The 19,973-nt window shown below is 47.4% G+C and overlaps 1 protein-coding gene across 1 annotated transcript in view; it reads left to right on the top strand.

The window, feature by feature from the left end:
• Nucleotides 1-7,234: 7,234 nt before the first annotated feature.
• LMX1A (LIM homeobox transcription factor 1 alpha) overlaps nt 7,235-19,973 on the top strand; it is a gene marked incomplete at both ends in the record, with an annotated part of 149,974 nt that continues 137,235 nt past the window's right edge. Inside the window, 2 exons of the mRNA XM_082616619.1 lie at nt 7,235-7,314; nt 9,554-9,736. Of these exons, the coding sequence (XP_082472745.1) occupies nt 7,235-7,314; nt 9,554-9,736 (263 nt within the window). The remainder of the gene's footprint in view (nt 7,315-9,553; nt 9,737-19,973) is intronic.

Raw genomic sequence — 19,973 nt, 5'->3', positions numbered from 1 at the left:
CGCCTTGTAAACTCAAAGTGACATTTAACATTCTATCACGATCAAAATATTAGCCCCGGGTTATTATTTTGGGGGTGATTTGCTTTTCTGTTCCTGGTATATAATTTTAATTTTTATAAAATCCATTTCAATATTGATAGTATTCATATGCAACCTCAAATCTTTTTTGGAAACCACATGGGATATATTATGTAAATAAATTAACAGTTCAATAAACAGGCCATATTCATCAGAAGAAATGAGAGAGTATGTAGGCTAAGGGGTAAGGGGTGTCCTCAGTGTTCTGGCAGCAGCCACTCTGGCTTCATATCCTTGATGGGTGAAGATGCAGGTGGGGTCCCTTCAAAATACCTGTAAGTAGCTGGGGTCTTACTCCTGGGTTGGTGGAGGTGGTCTCTGCACCTGCTTATTGCAGAGCTGCCTCTGGGCATTGCCTGCCTGAGGGGCTTGTTCAGAGCTGTTGTACCCTAGCACTGGACACCCCAGTGCGGCAAAGGCTTTAGCCAGGCCCCCCAACTGTTCCCCTGGGTCTTGAGTCCAGGGCTGTCCTCCCAATCCACATACACATTCACCATTCACTGCACACAACTGAGGTGAGGTGGGCAGGGGAACCAGGCGCAGGATGCTAACAGACACGTCTCTTCACAGATCCTTCTCTATTTAGGTGCCTGGGGAGTTTACTCCTTGTAACCCGTCCCCCATTACATCCAAGTTCCTGGTACCTAGTGTGAAGTATCACATGTAGATGTCAAGAGGGGGCTTGTCAGAGCCCAGGAGTGAGAGGCTTATGCAGGAAGCCTGCAGTCTGGGGGCTTGTTAGGAGCATGTGGGATTGTTGCAAAGGAAATCCCTTCTCAGACTGTAGGTGGAACTGAGAGCCAGACAGCACCTGAACTTCCCTCAGGGCCAAAGACTGTCTTCAATTGAATTCAGTATTCAGTTCAGTTTAATTCCAGTCATATTCTTTGGATACCGCTGCCTAAGTGCTAGGTACTAGGGCCACAGATGTATATAAAACACAGTCCTAGAGATGCTTGTTGTCTGATGATGGTGATGATGATGGCAACTGAAATTCACTGAACTCTTACTACGTGCCTATTACTTAGGTTGCATGTAGTTTTCATTTAACACACAGAGAAACAACTCAATTATTTTATCAGTTTATTAAATGGGGAAACTGAGGATTGGAGAGATGAAGAAACTTTGCCCAAGGTCGTCCTAAGTGGCAGAGTCAAGGCTCAGTCTCAGGTCTGTGTGACCCCAGGACTCATCCTGTAACCACCCTTGCATCCTCCCAACCAGAAGGCACAGCCTACCCCAGGCACAGAAGTGCCTCAATTACTCAGTGACAACTATTGTCATTAGACACATGGGCTCTGTCTAAATTCTGGCATGGCTCCTGTTTGCTCATGAGAACAGGGCAAAGCCAAGATAATTTTCCTTGAGAAACTATATCTGCTCATTCATGGGGAGGTTAAAGCGAGACAGAGAGGATATCTGAACTTCAGGTTAACCAGACAGATAGTTAGATGTTTCACATCCATCATCTCTATTAACTCTTGAGGAATATTTTATTCCTTTCCTTGTACAGGTAAGGAAATTGGAAAATGGAGAGGTTGGGTGATTTAAGATTAAACCATTTACAAATGTCCCAGCGGGGATTTGAACTCAGACCTCTCTGTTCCCAAAGCCCAGGCATGTTCATTCCAGTACACCCAGTTATGCCATGGAGTAGACTAAAACTTTAGGGCATTCCCCATGGAGTCAACACATATTCATTGGGTCTCTTTGGTATGTAAAGCATCTTGCTGGGCACAGGAGAATCACAGATGAATCCGACATGGATCCTTTCCTGAAGGAGCTCACAGTCCAAGAGGGAGATGAAGTGGGCACATAGATGAATCGACTACAAGATCCAAAGAATGTGGTGCTTTAAATGGTGCCTTTGTTAGCCAGGATGAGTCTCCTCTGTGCCTCGGGCTGTCCTTGACATGTTGGTGGGAGAATCTGGCGTAGACATCGCCTGATTTCCCTCCTTTTCAAGCAGCTGGTTTGGGATACCCCCTTTCACCCCAGAAATCCCCAAGGCACCTTGTCCTCCAGTTCCTTCGAGAGATCTGAATGTCAACGCAGGGCCAGGAGGTTCCCGGGAAAAGAATCCAGAGGTCAGGAGAGTCTGTACTCCCAGTGTGTCCCCCGCCACACGAGTCTTTAGCCGCCCCCATTAGCGTATTGCCTTCTCTGTCTAGGCAGTAATGTGTCTGCTTTTTTTCCTCTCGCTTGAAATGCACTTTGACATTTTTTAACAAATAACACAATTTTCCCTTTGTGTTTCCCTTAATAAAACACAGAAATGAGAGCAAGAAAAGGAAAGTAAAAAAACATGTTCCTGTCATCTCCACTCTGTAGCAGGACGTCCTTTTCCCTCACTTTTTGTCTCCCTCCCACCAAGCATCGGTCTTCCCACCCCTCTCCCCAAATCTCAGCCACAAAGATTCATGAGTCTGAGGGTGTCGCCTCTCTGTTTTCTGCCATAGAAAAGGGGTAGCTCCACAGCTGGTCTACATGTCTCGCCCGCCATCTTCCACAGATCGCTACTTGACTGGAGACAGATGATGGGAGAGAACTTGAATGGGATCAGGGCGCCTCCCACTTGAAGAAGTACCCCCCCAACCCCGGTTACGAGGTTCCTGCACACCCTCTTGGGGCCCCATGGTTACTCCTCATTCGTTGCCTTTGCCTGTCCTCCCATGATGGCAACTTCTGGACCAGCCTGACAAGGACTCTACATTTTCTCCTTAAAGCGGAGTACTAGGCTTAAGACACAGTCCCTGGATCTCTTGGAATCTGCTTGAAGTTGCAAGATTCCTGATGTTTGGAACAGCTGCCTATCTCTTACCAGGGATAAATGGAAGTTTCCACACTTGAGGCCAAACACCAACTGTATAATTGCAATCTGGGGAAGATGTGGCCTACCAGCAGCCCGTGTGAAAAAGGACTGAGCAGGTTTTGTTAATAACATGTACAATGTGAGTCAACAGCGGCCAGCCACCAAAAATGCTAACATAAAATCAGACCATGCTAATGAATGTTTTATGGCCAGAGAAAGGAGAGGAGGCCCTGAACACAGGATCACTGGAAAGTTGCAACAGGTCTGGCTGCCATAATTTATGAGAGATAGAGAAAAACTGGAGCGGGTTCAGAGAAAAGTGAACAGGACGGGGGAGGCCGCTCTGCCCACATCTGACAGATCTTGGAACTAGGATCTGACATTGTGAGTGTCCAGCCCTGAGCAATCAATGGACCTGAGGTGGCAATTCTAGGGGAATGAACTTGACCATATAAATAAAATAGTTGTACCAGATGAGCTTTAAGGTCACTTCCAATTCTGAAAGTCTGTAATTTGGGAAGTCTCTCCTACAGCCTGTTTACCTCGCTTCCACAAATTCTTGGAATAAAATACTTATTTCTGATAAAAGGGAGAACACGGCTTATTTTTCATAAAGAGCTTCTGGACGGTGGCTCTGTGGTAACTTTTTTTCATTAAAAAAGGTAAAATAATGGTGTTTGAGTTAAAAATGGAAAACCATGAGGCATGATCAGGAGGATTGTTCACAGATGGAAATACGCCTGTTCACTCATTCATGTCACTGAGTTGACTAAGGGCCAAAGTGAAACAATAAGGGGTAGGAGTGGGATTCATGATCCCTAATTCATTGGTAGAGGTAAAATAAATCATAGAAGATAAAACTCTGAATAAACAAGGTGTATCTATATTGGTTTAGACACATCACTTGGACACATCAGCTAATCCACACCCAGACAAATTCTGCAAAGCACATAAGGATCCACAGGTTCTACTGGCTATCCCATTGTCCACAGGAAGTCTGATTCTACAAACTTTAGACTGTGGGGGGCCTTACAGACCATAGAGTATAGCCCTGTCATTTCAGAGAGGAAGTATTGCTGCCCAGAGAGGTGAACGGATGGCCTGACTGACCCAGTGGCAGAGATGGGAATGAAACGGAGGTCCTTTGATTCCTGACACACTGTGTTTCCACCTTTACTGCAGTGCTTCCTCCCTCCCCCCCCCCAGACAGTGAGTGCATCCCTCATCCATCAGTTAAGTAAAGGGTACTTGTTGGTCACATATATGTGCCTAGCTCTGCACCGAGGACCCTATGACTTATAATGTGTCATGAGATACAACTCTGTCCTGGAGGTGCCCAAGGGCCAGCTGGGGAAAGACTTTCCTACCAAACCCTTGTGTAATTTACACTCATCAGGCTGCCTTCCAGATGCAAGGACCACTGGAAAAAGTTGGGTCCCAGCTCCAATGAGAATCTACCCACTTTCAGGATATTCTCTAAAAGAAGCATTCTCACTACTAGTTAACACATTGCATAAATTCAAGACCTTCAGTGAAACCAAAACTCTGCTGGACATTTAAAAATATTCTTTATGATTGTATTTGCCTAACTCTTTTTTTCTTGCCTAACTTCTATCTTATGTATTCTCCTAAGAATACTTGTCATTCATATACATTTTCTTCACACCCTGCTCTACCTGGGGTGACAGAAAGGACAAAGGACAGGTGTCAGGGGACATGCCACTAGTCATCTGGTCAACATCAGAGAAATCTCCCAGCCCTGCTAAGCCCCCCAAAATCATCTGAAACAATGGATAAAACTATTTGTTCTGCCTACCTCACGGGTTTATTGTAAAGATCAAGCAAAATCATGTATGTGAAAGTACCCTGAACAGTATAAAGCAGCGTTCAAATGTAAAGTATTAAACTCTTTGCCCTTTTCCCTTGTTTCTCTGAAGTGATATTCAGTGTTTGGCTTGTGCTTGCTGGCATAAAGTACTGAAAATGGGGTCACTGCCCCTAAGCACATTGCAGCAAGTGCTGCCAGTACTTTTTTCTTTAAAAATAAGCAAGTGGTCCTGTCCTTGGAGCAGGTAATGGAAAACACTTGCTCTGTGGCATGTCCTCTGCTCAGGTTCACCTTGCCAAAGTGCGTGGGAATCCCAATTCACTTCTGTTCGGTTCAGGAACTGAGGGGCCCCCAGAGAACCCCAGAGAACTGAAACTTCCCGTAGTATTCAGGTGCCCTCTGTGCTCTGTTTGCCTCACCTGTAATATTGGGATAATGTCTCCACCTCATAGGGTTGCTGTAAAGATTCAATGAGTTAACTATGTAACCAAGCCTGGAACAAAATAAATGTTCCATAAATGTTAGCCAGTGTCATGATTTTTTTTTATTGAGCCTCCACTTGAAGCCCAGGACAGTGGTAACCTCCTGGGATACACAGGAGACCCAGTTTCTGCTCCTGCAGGGGCTAATGTTCTATCACTGGAGGCTAGGGTTAGGAGGTGTAGTGAGTTAACATTTCCCCCCAGATACTTTGCTCCCCTTAGAATGTCCCCTTAGCTGACTTCCAGCGCAGTGTTACTTCGAGCTCACCTCCTGGGGGTCAGATCCCACCAAGCCGCTACCAGGAGCCTGATTCAAGCTCTGGCCTCGGATCCTAGGCATCTGCATCTGTGAACGGCTTTCGAACTGAAACGGTGAACGGGGTTTTGAGGCCAACGGAAGTTGGAAACTTGCGGGAGCCCTGGGTGACCAAGAGGGGGTTTGAATAGCTCGGAGCTGCAGGGTCCCGCAGCCACGCGCGCCAAGTAGCTTCTTGGCCTTTCCGGCGGCCCGGGTGAGGTTTGCGGTGCTTTTATCACTCGCAGTGGTTGGAGAGCGTCCAGGGAACCAGCGTGCCGGCGCCGCGGTCCAGGTGGCGTGGAGATCTCTGCGAAGGCGCAGCGGGGACTCGGGGCCGCGGGCGGCACTGGGGCCAGCGCTCCCGGAGGTAGCGATTACACGTGGAGGGGAGGAAACTTTGCGTGCCCGGGAGGTTGCAGCGGCCGAGGGGCGCACCCGGTGGTGGCCGCGAGGTTGGGCTGCTCAGCCAGGCTGGGAAGCGAGCACCACGGGCCCTCCACGGGACGCGCTCCCAGCCCCCTCCCTGCGCACCCCACCCCCCTCCCTCCGCCGCGCACGCAGCGCCGCGGCCCCTGTCAGAAGCGACCGGATCCGCCCCAGCCAAGCAGGGCCCGACTCGCACCCAGGACCGTGGGCCTCCGCCTTCCCTCTAGCCTGGGAGAAGCATCGGGCCCTCCCCTCCTCCCGAGGAGCGACGCGGGCGGGCAGGACGTCCCGAGAAGGCCGGCCGCCCGCGGCCACGTCCCGGCCCGGCCCGGGCGCGCCGAGGAGCGGAGCCAGGGGCCGGCGCTCGCTCCGGCTCCCTCCCGGGCGCGCCGGAGCCGGGGGCGGCCGCTCTGGCTGCAGCCTCGAGGGCCTACGCCTCCCCCGGCCGAAGCTTCCCGCGGCGCTCGGCAACTTCATTCGGCTCCTGCCACCGGGAGCGAGCTCACCCATCAGGTAAGGAAGGCTGCCTGTTCCTAGGCTCCAGCTCGGGCGGGCGTGTTTCTGAAAGTTGATTTGAAATGCATCCAAGAGTGAGCAGGGCCAGCCGCGGCTCCTCCCCGAGGCGACTTCTTTGCTCCTGCAGACATTCCCGGCACCGGCCGACCAGCGGGAGGACCTCCCCGCGCGCCCAGCACGCCCGCTCCTGCGCGCCCCCAGCAGATCCCAGTGCCCTGAGTCCGGGAGCTGGCGGGACGCTCTCCGGGTCGCTTACTCTGCCCCTCCTCGGTCGGGGCAGGTGAGGGACGCAACGCGGCCGGTCTGGGCGCGGGCTATAGACCTCGTAGTTCCGCGTGCCTGGGCCGGGCCCCGCGAGGGAAAACACCCACTCTTTTTAATCTCCATCTTACCCCAGTAGTTGGGTTCCCGCAGAGGCGTCCCTAGGGCCCCCACTAGTATAGGTTGGGGCGGAGTCGGACTCGGGATAGGAAACCTGGGCTGGGGACCGGGTGGAGGGGGTTGGGGGGCAGGGGAAGGAGAAACGCAGTTGGGGGGCGGAGGCCTAAGTACTTAACGCGTTGACTTCGAGTGAAATCAGATCAGTCAGAGTAGTTCGCTGTGACTCGTTTCTCTCCTCCCACCCCACATTTCTCTTGGCTGGACTCTACCCTCCCAGCTCATTCTGGTCACCCTGGACACTCCCTCCGTCTTTTCCCAAGAGTGCGGCGGCTACGGGCGCCGCGTCCCAGAGAGCACAGACGCCTAAAGCGTCATCTCCTCTCCTCTACAGGTCCTCCCGGCCCGGCCCGAACATGCTGGACGGCCTGAAGATGGAGGAGAACTTCCAAAGCGCCATTGAGACGTCGGCCTCCTTCTCCTCGCTGCTGGGTGAGTATTCAGGCCATGCGCCTGGGCGCACCGTCTTTCCGCCAGGCCCCAGCTCTGGAGCCCAGCTTGCTTGGACCCGGTCGGCAATAGGGGAGCTAGCGGCCCGCTTCATGCACTCAGTTGAGCCCACTCCCTATCTAGCCGTCAGTTTCTGTGGGTCCTTCCTACCCTTAACCGACAAGCCACCCCAGGCCTCACGCATCGGGCACCGAACTCCCCAGAGCCGCGAGGGGCGGGCGAGATTGCTTGCAAGCGTTTGAGTGGCAAATCATTAAAAATACCCAGGACTGGGTTTTTAATCACAGAGCTGATCGACGTCTCATAAATGCCGCCGTCTTCTCCGAGGCTTAGGGACCAGCACACAAACCCCAGTCACGGAGCACCCAAGTTCGAGGCGGCTTCTCGCCTCCACCAACTCCAGCCCCAGTCTCAGCCTCAAGCACCGCGGAGAGGCTTTTCCGGGCCGGTGGGCAGAGCAGCGCGGGGATTAGCCCGCGCGGCAGGGCCCTTGCCTCGGCTTTAATTAACTGGAGCCGGATCTCGGGTCCGGCGTGTCGCCCTCCCTCCCGGGTCTCCCCAATCTCTTCGCAGTGACCACGGAGGAGCGGCGAGCCCAGGGCCTCGACTCACACGCGCGTCTAACCGAGCTGAGGCCAGGGATTCCCACCCTCCACCCCGCACCCCGACCTCGATGCTTTTCAAGTTTGGTGAATGGGTGTTTTAATTTTTTTTTTTTAGCGGGAGGGGTTTTCGTTTTGTCAGTTAAACCTCTTGCCTCTTTCCCTAACTCGGAACCGCTAGAGCGGGGTGGAGGCGGAGGATGAGGCTGCTCGGCTAGAGAAACCAGACTGAGGGAGGAATCCCCCCCAGCTCCCCAGATGAAACGAAATCGCGTGCACCGCTTTCCCCCTTTTCAACCGCCCTTTCGGAAACTTACCGACCCAATACAGCCTCGGAAGATCCAGGGCGTCCGAGCTGGCCCAGACCTGGCGCAGGGCGCGCTCGAACTTCTGGCGTTCAGCGGGCGTCGCGGCTCGCCCGGTACTCCCTGCCCGGCCCATGTCCGCTCTCTGCGCCCGGGTCGTGGCCCTACACGCCGAGACCGGGCAGAAAGAATCGGGAATATTTTAAAGATCTCGCTACTTCTAGTCCTCCCTGCCTGAGCGCCAAGGTGACCGGCCCCGCTCCTGAGCCGGTGGCTGCGTCTCCTGAGGGGAAGGCGACCGAGTAGCAGGGAAACTGGGAAGGGTCAGGCCCTTTGGGACACCACGCGCAAAGGTATTGTTACCCGGGGGAATAGGCCTTCTTTAAATAGCTGTGAAACGTGCCGACATAGCGACAAAGGTGGCTGAGCATCCCACCACCCTCAAAAAAAAAAAAAAAAAAAAGCCCCCGCACCCGCAAACTAAAGGGACAAAAGTGACACAAGTGCAAGGGTTGGGACAGAGAGGAGTCCCTTTCGCGCTGAGTCGCTTTGGGTGCGGTTTCGCCCTCACGCGTGGCTGCTGAGCTCGCCTGATTCCCGGAATCCTGGCCGGACACTCCGCGTCCTGCTTCTTCCTTTTTTTTTCTTTTTTTTCTTCCCTCCATTTTGATGCTTCTTAATTATGAAAAAAAAAACATCTGTAATTTGCGCTCCAGCCAGCAGTTTGGGGTTCATTGGTTTGAACAATACTTAGTTTGCCTAGAGCGAGAACAGTATTTTTCTGCACGCACGGGACTTTTTAGGAAGCAAAGAAAATGTAAAGTTTTCATTCAAAAAATAGAACAGAATTGCGTTTTAGCAAAAGACAAAACCAAACAACAAGGTAGAAAATTCTTTTTGCACACTCACAGTTTTAATAATAGACAGTAGAGACAAGCATGGTGAGTGATTTAGTGATTACGTGATAAACCTGGGAGCACAAATTTATTTGCAGGCCGATTTTACAGGATGTGCGCACGTTTGCACGCATACCAGGGTAGGTTTGATCATTAAAGGCCACTTATTGATTTCTACCCCCTCCCCTGGTAGAACTGAAACCTTCCCACATAGTCCCTGTTTCTTAGAAATGCCATTTGGTTTGATTTTGCTCTGCTCTCCCAAACTCAGCTTGGATGTTTTGCAGGGGGCTTCCCAGGGTGGGAGGACGCGGGGGTAAATCCGTGGGTGTGGAGTGATCCATAGCTGGTCCGGGCCGGGTTTGGCCGGGATGCTGGGCCGGCTCGGCTCACAGGCGGACGTCTGTTGCTGCTGTAGGCAGAGCGGTGAGCCCCAAGTCTGTCTGCGAGGGCTGTCAACGGGTCATCTCGGACAGGTTTCTGCTGCGGCTCAACGACAGCTTCTGGCATGAGCAGTGCGTGCAGTGTACCTCCTGCAAAGAGCCCCTGGAGACCACCTGCTTCTACCGGGACAAGAAGCTCTACTGCAAGTATGACTACGAGAAGTAAGTGCCCGCGCCTCGGAGCGCGTCCCACACACTGGATCAGCGGGCGAGGGAGACTTTGTCCTTCTTCACCCCCTCATATGCTTCTGGAAGGAGCAAGATGCACCCGAGTGCCCAGATCAGCAGGTGCCCATTCACCCGCATCCTCTACGCTCCCCAGGGCGGCAGAGGACTTCGCGGGTGCACGCAACAACGGCCCAGGCCCCGCAGGAGCGCAAGGGATGGCTCCCGCTGTGGTCTGCTCGCCCAGTTTTCCCGACCTGGCCATTCCCCGAGGACACTCCTTTGTGGGTACTCCCACCCCATCAACGTTGTTTCTCCCCTCCCTGCTTCACGGGGGTGCCCTTGGGGGCGACCAGTGGCTCACCTCTGCTCGCCGGCTCCCCCTCTACCTTACCCACCTGTCTGCGCCACCCACGCGCTTATGCGCAGAGCTGAGGTGGTCCTGATTCCATAGCTTGGGTCCCCTGTGCTCCTATCTCGCTTGGCTTTGTCCACTGGGGTCCCCAACAGATTGGGCTCAGAAACACCGCTGCTGCCCCTCTGATCTCCGCGGCAGCGCCCACCCCTTTTGCTTTTTCTTTCAGTGTATTCTCCCCAGCCCCTTCCCCGTTGTCTGCAAAACCCTCGGGCCATAAGAGCAGTTAGGCCAGGTCCTCCATCCTCCGCCTCCTCCCTAATTCCCATCTGGGTATGCGTTTCTGCCAGGCCTCAGGTTCAGTTCCCTCCCGTCGACGCGAACGTTCTGGTATGTTTTGAGGAGAACTAGGAGACAGGTATTTAAGAAAGTGGACTATTTCGATTCTAGATCTCCATAGTGAGATCTAAAGACTGGATGAGGCTGGGGAGTGGGAGTTTGAAGGATTTCCTGGTTCTGGCCAGGCAGGCCCGGAGTTGCTTAGTAGAGCTAAGAGGGGGTAGGCTGGGGGGGGTGGGGGGGCTGCCTTTCCTGGTCAAAGTAGCTCAGTAACAGGGACACTGACTTCACCGAGCTGTGCGGGGTATTGAAGCAAAGAAAAGTGGCTGAAACGGAGGCCTCTGTTTTTGTACCCGAGGACTGGATAAGTGACGGAGTGCCCTCGGGGCATGGGCAGGAGAATTCTGCATTTGTCACTGGTGAATGAAAGGGACAGCACTATATGAGGATAATCAAGGGAGGGTTAGTGTTCCTGAAAAGCAGTTCCTATCATGTTATTAAAAACACACCATGAAAGGAGGTGTCCAGGAGAAGTCTCAATATAACAAAAAGCTCTGAGAGAGAACAGAAATTCTTCTTGTCTGATTTGCCTGGGCTCTGAGGTTTACTACAGACTGACAAAGCAATCAGATCCAGTGACCACACACACAAAAAAATTCTTTCTGCTGCTCAAGCTCCTTTGCTATATAGCAAGCTTGAATTTTACCCCCATGTGGATAGAGTACTGGGCATTTTGTTTTGTTTTGAAAAGATAATTTTACATCTTTCAGCACACAAAAAAATAAGTGTTTGATTTTGGATGAGTTGGGCAATACAGAAATATATAAAGAAGTGAAAATGCATCACCATTACCCAAAGTGGTGATTGCGGTTTCAGTTTTTTAAAAAAGAAGATGTGGTTGTATCTGTTTTTGATTGTTTAGTACTCTTGTGTCTGAGCGAAAAGTGCTGTTTTTAGGTAATTAAGCAGATTTTGTGCACACAACTTCAAGTACCACCTTTGGATAAAGCTTCTGGTTGATTGCTCTTTTTTTCTTCTTTTCCCCTGTTGCTTTTCGTCTGAAGGTTTTGGGATTGTGTAGTCCCAATCTTTATCTTTGTGCTTATAGATTACTGAAATGTCCACATCTTTCAGGCACAACACTAGCAAATTCAAAAGTATGGGAGCTTAGGAAAGGATTTGGGTGGTGAATTTCTATTGTTTGTGAAAAAAAAAAATCACGAATCAAAGAAGGCTTAAGGGTCAACACAGCTGTCTGGCCAGTCAAATCTTCTTTAAGGAAGTCAGGCTGTGTCAGGAGGAGAAGAAACAGTTGTTGTAAAGTACTTAACACAACAATGTCCCCTCCATTTCAGCCTCCCAGGTTTGGAGCGGTTTGGGCTTATTAGCCCACTAGGGTCAGTTCTCCCCGCACAAAGCTATTTCTGCAAAGGGAAAATTGCAGGGATCAACTTGCCAGCTGTTGGCCAGAACCAAGCAGATTTTACAGAGTAGTGTGAGCTACATTGTTTGGAGAGGTGTTGATGCTACAGTGAGGGTTTTTAATTTTGATTTTAACATATATTTTGGAAACACAGATGGCCAAAATGGAGTTGCTTGTCTCTTTAGTTCACTGTCAGCCCTTGTCTGTGCCCAGAGCCTCCACTGTTTTTTCTGATTAATTTTATTCCGTTTTTCTCTCCTCTGTTCCCCATCCCAATCCCGTTCTTCTTTAACCAAGCAGGGCTGTAATATATTTAATAATCTTAATGGCATTCATCTGCGTGGTAGTTGCTATAAGAGAAGAAAGTGTGGTTTGTTTGTTTGTTTGTTTGTTTTAAAATTAGGCTCAAGACAAATTCCGTTATTCAACAAGCTCTTTGAGCTTCTACAGGCAAGGCACTAGGCTAGGGGATAGGAGGACACTGAGAAAAAGTCTCGGAGCCTGCCTTCAGGAGGCTTATATTATAGCCTAGCACTTTTTCCATCTATATTATCCTAACTATTGGGTATTTCTTGAAAACCTCTACTGAGACTGCAGGACTAAGTATTGAATAGAAGCTGTCTGGAATGACCAGAAATTTATCCTCCAGGAGGATGCAATTCAATTTTAGATAATAGTCATGAAACAGTCACAGAGAGCACATTTCCTCTTTAACAAATACATTTGTAAAAATAATTTTTGCTTTTTTTCTTTGGATCTTTTTAAAAATTTGAGGCCCAGCCAAGGCAAGTGGAAAGGAAATTAAGATGGAAGTTAAAGTGATAGGACAATGGTGGTGGTAAATTATGGAACAGTTCATCGAAAATGAATATTCAGGCAGTGCCCTTGTCTCCAAAATTCATGGAGTTCAAATGCTATTTTTACACATCAAAATAAAAGAACATGTAGCTAATGTACAGTCTTCAGTGAAGTTCATAAACATAATATTAACAAAGTGGGCTTATCCTATTTATGTTAGCCATTTGTATGTGCATTTCTGGCCATTGAGCACTGTTGCATTTGAATTATTAGCTGCCTATTCATGGTGTCAGGCAGCCAGTTAAAAAGTGAAAATTCTACTCTGTCAACTAGCTGTTACACCTTCTTGATGTCAAACACCATATTTGTCTAATTTTAAAGAATTGAATTGACAGTGGCATCTTAGACGTACAGCCATTCATTTGAAGACTTCAGGGTATTTTGTTAAGTATTTGTCTCATACACTGTGACACTCTTAGGAATAATTTATCTCCTCAGCATCCAAAACAAATAAGCATTTAAGGCTGGAGTGCAGAAAACTGATTTATGAATGTCCAGAAATTGGGAACTGGAGGTGACCTTTATGGTTCGTGACGTGCCGTCAAAGAAAAATAACTAGTTCGGTGGGATGGTACATGCACAGAATTGATGAAGGGGCATCATGTCATGTAAAACATCAGGATGCTATAGGTGTGGGTGTTTAAACGTTGGACTCAGCTGTCTTCAGTGTTCCCGAAAGTTAGCAGACAACCAAAGTATTTTCCAGCCTGGGGAACTTCTACTTACATAACTCTTGTTCCCTATTTAACTGAGTCCTCTAGGATCTGGTTAGTTTGGAGTTTTCCCTGAATTTGTTCCAAACAAATACTGTAGTTGGACTTATACGATGGAGAAAGAAGAGGCTGCTGAATAACAGGAATGTGGTAATACAATAGATAATTAAGCCTTCTGGAAGGGATCCCACATTTAAATCAAGTTTATATTGTTTCTTTCATGTGCCTGGCGGCTCTGTGTGTCCGGCGGGGCCCTCTCGCCTCACATATGAAGTTTATCGTTACCTCTTAGATTGTTCTGGACATCCTAGGAGCAGTGTGGGACGGTACTGCTGTCATCAGGGCTGCTCTTCTAACATCATAACTCCCCACATGTCAGCCAAGTGCAGGCCTCGGGAAACCTTCTCTCAGAGGGCCAGTCCATGTTTTCTCCCCTTTCTTTTGGAGCAGACCAGTTTTTCTGAAGAAAGGGACTCCAGTGAAGCAAAGTACATATCCCTCACTTAGAGCTTTCTCTGTACTTTTCTTTCGACCTGCTGATTGGCAGCCCCGAGGAGAAAATGGCCGAGGTCATGATTTCTTTTAGGATCAGTAATGAATGAATACTGCATTTTATCAAGGTAGTGTAGGCTGTATGTGTAGGGAGGAGGGTTAGTTAGGTTTTATTACTGTGACATTACTAGGAGATCAAAATTGGGCATCAGTTCCTCATAAAAGAAGCCCACAGATGAAATTACAGAGGCAGTTGTTAGATTTTTACTCTATCTTTTGTTGGCCTCACTCCTGGCATAATAAAATTTAGGAATATAAAAATCAAACACAGCTAGGTAATAAATTGATGTCTGCATTAAATTGCAGGGGGGCTTAGCTTGGGATAAGCACCGTCCATGGGCTATGGCTGGGTTTGTGCAGGCTGACTTACCTCTTTTTTTATTTAGAGGGTGATTGGAAACACTCCTTGTTCAGAGGTGTTTTCTCTTTTTATATGTATTGGTCCGTAGGTAGGACTTTCTGAATCTCAGACTTAAAATGTTGAAATAAAATTAGAGAGCAGGAGTAGATATTAATAGTATTCTGGGGATTAGATATGAACATTGCCTTTCAGAGTAGACTTGTGGGATTCTTTTGATCCTTAATGTAAATGGAGCACATTAAAAAAGTTATTTATCCAATCCAGTTTTACATATTGTAGAGTTCTGGGATTTTGTCATCCACCTGGCTAAGGAGTTGCTTTTGCTGTTCAGATTTCAGTGACAAAAGCTTTTCTGATAGTTCATTGTTTGTCTTGCTTTTTAGTTTCATTTTTCTTATTTATAACTTTTGTGTGACCTAAAATACTGTTACTGATTTTAGAGAGCCCTCTTTATTGTTGTTTTTTAATTCTGGGAAGGTTTTTTGGAATTAATGAGTAGGTACTGCTTCTCTAATGAGAACAATTCCATTCATTAAATTCTCAGCTAATTAATTTTTATGGTCAAAGAAATTATTTGGGTCCTACTGTTCAGAAGTGAGAAAATAGACAAGGATTTAAAATACTCATTATATTGCCGGGAATTTATTAAAGCTTCTTAAATTGATATACAAAATGTCATTGTTGCTTTATATCAAGATCGAAGTAAACCATATTGAATCACGTTAATTTGATTGTTAAATATAGTTGTACAATACTGGGAAATGAACTATGGGGGAAAGAGTGCAATCACATCCACCATAGAAAGGTTTAAAAGTAATTTCCACCTTAACTATGAAATCTTAGCTTTACTTTAATGCTTTGCCATTTTTTTTATACCTTTCTAACATGGAAATTTAAATGCCCATATCTTCAGATGGGAGTTCTTGGTAAGCCACTTGCAGGGTGGGGTATGGAGGATTGGGGGCTGTATGGGGTGGGCAGTGCCACCCCTCAACCCACCCTGCACAGAAGCAGAAAGGGTCCTATGTGGGAGAGCCCTGTCCAGTTTCCAGCATGCCTGAGGCTTCCCCCTAGGAATGAATGCCCTGTATGTTTTTCTAAAAGTTTCTTAGCAATGTGTAGATCAGCGTTGCCAGCAGCCTTTTCAGATTCAGTTTGGGGAAGTTGGTAATTTTAGGAACAAAATGTAGAAAAGGTTCTGGAGAAAAGAGGCCCTTTTCTCCTTTGTGCCTGTTTTCTGGAACCCACAGAAAAACTTGGTACGCCTCATGATTTACATTTTCTCCTTCGTATCCTTGACTAGTGCGATGTGGGACAGTTTAGTCAATTTATCACAATTAGAATTAGTTATGTTATCATTGACCAATGTCAGCGGCAGCTTTGTGTCTCTTTGTCCTATATTAAATGAAACCCAGCCAACTGTCTTGCTGAAATGAAGCAAACACCTTCCAAATGTCAAATTGTTATTTTAGTCAAGCACAATTATCTGTCTCTATATTTTTAACCAAGATGAAATTAATAAAATTGCTGTGGCCCTGGCATTAATTAGCAGGAGGATTAGAGCTATATCAGCTAAAAAGGAGGTGTAAACACTATAATCTTGCTGCATGTTTGTTTTCACACTACTGAAAATAAATAAAATGAGACTTAGGATAGGGATTAAGTTTCTTTTGGCATTAGACAGCAGATGCAATTGGAATGCAGCAGAAACAGTGAAGTATTAGTGAAGACATTATCAGAGGAATAAAACTGTGGCCCAACACTGGTTTCCTACCAATTTCTGGTAGACTTGGTCCCATTGCAAATAGCCCCATCTGGGCAGTTAAAAGAGGATTTTAAAAACCTACTTCCGTGCTGTACTTTTCAGTTGCGAACGAAGGCGACCAGATCATCTGTAGAGCTTGTCACCTGGCTGCCATGCTCGGGTTCGCTAGAATTTAATGGAACCCTTGCCAGATCCCCCATTATTGCACCGTAATGTCATAACAACTAAAAATACAAAATGGACTGTGCTTCTCTTAGTCCTTAACTGAAGTCACATGAAAGAGTTTGGTCTCTTCTAGCCTTTCAAGATGCCAGTTGGAGGATCCTATTTTTGGATAACAGTAAATATGTCTGGCTTTTCTGACTCTCTAGGCCTCCAGTGGCTTTCTACCCTGATAGATTTGTATTTTATCATCATTACCCTATAATGGACAAACCCTGGTAGGTATCTGGCCACTGTGGATTGGACTACCTTGTCTCATGGGCCAGTTAAACTCTCCATATTGAAAAAGATCTTTGACATCCAGCAGTGCTAGGAATGGGCCACATGCCATATCTGACTTCACATCTAGCCCCATCCCATTCTGCCTCCCCCTCGCTCCCCTATGTCCTGTGGAATTCTACTAACTTGACTCTTGCAAGCACATGCTATTACTTAACACCATCTCATCAACTGCCTCATTTCTCCCCCATGCCAAGTTTATGGACTGTTAGTCCTCTTTTAATTTTTCTCACTTGGAGGAAACAAATTCATCTTTTAGATACACAACATAATGGTCTACCCAGTTGTGGAGCAGGGCTCAGCTACAATACCTGGTGAGGGGCGTTACGCTCAGGTTTGCATGATCCCATGACCACACTCTTTGGGTGACCAACTGAGGCCCCTGAACATCTTTCTGAGTGTGCCTGGCACCTTCATGGATGCTGGGTTATGGTTTTCAGTGGGTTGGAGAAGTGCCTGAGTCTGATGTTGTCACCAGTAAACCAGGATGAGGAGTCATTTGGTGAGAAGCCTGGCTAGCACTCTGATAGAGTGTACTCACTCTCAACTTTTTTTTGCTGCTTCTTTGGGTGTCACACTTCTCCAAGCTGGAAAGAACCATCCCTTATCTCTTGAGCACCAGGGTCTGCTGCTGCAGTGAGAAGGGATCTTTGGAGCAGCCTCCTCTCCTAGTTCCATCTGACCCCTTCAGTTACACGGTAGCCACTCCTTGACTCACAATTCTCTTGCCTGCTCCCTGTCAAGCCTCAGGAACTTTTAAAAGGATTTTTCAAAACAAAACAAAACAAAACACCCCCTCCTGAACTCCAGATTAGCCTCTTAAGCTCATTAAAGTTGCTTTAAATACCAAAATGTTGGGCTCCTGGGGACTCTCCCCCCAAACCATATTTTCATTCTTACCATTGTTGTCATCATTTGGTGTGCAGCAGATTAGGGCCAGCTCCCTCTGGGCCCATAAACAGTCCCCTCACTCTCTGTAGGAGGGTCCAAATATGTCTTTGTTTGAGTACTCAACAGCCTAAACCTAGTGGAAGTGGATGCCGGCTTGGCCTGGGGCCCCCAGCTCCAGGGTAGAGAAAAGGTTGATGTCACGGGGGACAGGGTGGGGCCCGGAAAAGGGAATGGGCAGGTGAGTGGACAAAGTGTGGCTCATACAGTTTTCAGGAGTTTGGTAGTCTTTGAGCCCTCTCCCAGTCGCTGGGGAGACCCAGTAATGGGCGAGATTTAAAGGATCGTCCTTGCCCTAGAGAGTCAGCATGGCTTTGGGATCCCTTTTGACTAGGACCCAACAGAAACACTAGAGCCCAGTTTCTGTTCAGCTGCCAGGCATTGCTGGCCATCATCATACAGAGGTGGATTTTTACAGCTACACCTGCCTTTTGCCTGATGGTCTCTCTTTTATTGCAGCCTCTTTTCCAAAGGGCCTCCTTAATACATCCCGCCCCGGTCTCTGTCACTTCAGGCTTCCTTCCTTAAAGCTGGCTCTTGGGGAGAGCTTTCTGGTTTTGACAGTGGAACAAATCCTTTTTAACATAACCATCGAGAGTTTCCTCCCCTGCTGCTGGCTCCCCCTCCCCCCTTCTCCTCCTGTCCCTCCTCACATTGCAGCAGGGATTCCTGTTGTGCACGTATTCCCCAGTACCACGCGCAGTGACGGATACCGTCTTCCCAGGGATAAGGGCTCAGCTCTTCAGAGACAGAAGCCATGCCATGCTAATGCCTCATGGGCGGTACCATGAAGTAGACATTGGAAATCCAACGGGGAAGAACATCCCAGGAGACCCTTCCCTGTGTGTCTCTGGCTGGAGTGTTGCTTGGTCTCTGCAACTATCTTTCCCCTGGGTCTCTATGCACCTGGAAGCCCCGAGTTCAACCACAGCATGGGTTTTCCAACCCCATTTTCAGAATCTCAGCTCAGCCTTGCCTTCTTGCGTGTCTTATGCTCAGAAACCTATCTCATGACCTTTTAATTTTCAAATTATGCTGTGTGCAGGCTAGAGCCTGCTCTCCGCTAGCTGTCAAAATGGAGAGGATGTTATGAAATAATTCACATTGGGATGTACTGTGATATTCTTCCAAAGATACTTTTTAACTGGAAGGGTGTTCAGTCCAATTATTTTCTTTGTGTTCTGTTATTGGTTGGGTTCTTCTATTTTAGAAGTCCACGTCCATAGATGGAAGGGGTTGGACAGGTGGATATGAATGGTTTGGGCACTCCACAGCTCTCTGCATTACTGGAAAAATAATATGAAACACATGTCCTACTGTCAAGAGATATCCAAGCCACAATTTCCTCATCTATACAAAGGAATAGAATAATAACAACCTCATAGGGTTATTGTGAGGATTAAATAAGGTAATGAACTTGAAAAGCCTTTTGGTAAAATGTGGAGAACTATACAGGCTTGGGTATTATTATTGTTGGTTTTTTAATATGAGTAAAAGAATACATCTTCTTAGAAGCTGTGTACAATAACACAGTCTAGTGGTTAAGAGCATAAACTCTGGAGCCAGAGTGTCTGGGACCAAATCCTTGCTCTGCTGCTTGCTAGCTGTGTTACCTTGGGTGAAGGTCATGCTTTCTCTGTGCCTGTTTCCTCTCTCTAAAATGGGGATAAGAATAGTACCAACCTCAGAAACTGCCAGTTATAACATAAATAAGTACTAGGGATGTAATGCACAATATGATAAATATAATTAACATTGCTGTTTGTTATATATGAACATTATTAAGAGAGTAAATCCTAAGAATTCTCGTCACAAGGAAAAATATTTTTTTCCTATTTATAAAAAGTTTGTATCTATATGAAATGATGGATATTCATTAAACTTACTGTGGTAATCGTTTCATGATGTATGTAAGTCAAGTCATTATGTTGTACACCTTAAACTTATGCAGTGCTATATGTTAATTATATCTCAATAAAACTAGAATAAAAAAATTGTACTAACCAACATCATAGGGTCATTTTGGGTTAATATTTTTATAGCATGCAGATCAATGATTGGCTCATAGAAAATGCCATCAAAGGATGTGTTGAAAAAAAAAGTATCTTTTTGAATTTTCAAAGAGCCTTCACAGATATTATCTTTATTGGACCTTACAACAATTTAAAAAGTTAGATAAGGAGAAGTGTTTTTTTGTTTTGTTTTGTTTTTTTCCCTTGCATTTTGTAGCTGAGAGAGAAGCTGGGATGCTATCCGAAGCCTCTGACTCCTGGTCCAATGGCCTTTCCACTAAATCACACCATCTGCTCCTTGAATTCTGGTGTTCACACCCCAGTGAGATCACAATTCTCAGTCTGCCCTATTGAACTAGCTCTTGGAAAACAAGTCCCCACCTGCTAGATACTTGAGCTTTCCGGCA

The sequence above is a fragment of the Mesoplodon mirus genome (genome assembly GCF_964341445.2).
Source record: "Mesoplodon mirus genome assembly, chromosome: 3".
Classification (NCBI taxonomy): Eukaryota; Metazoa; Chordata; class Mammalia; order Artiodactyla; family Ziphiidae; genus Mesoplodon; species Mesoplodon mirus.
The sequence above is the reverse complement of the archived record's forward strand: the minus strand, read 5'-3'. Positions and strand labels throughout refer to the sequence as shown.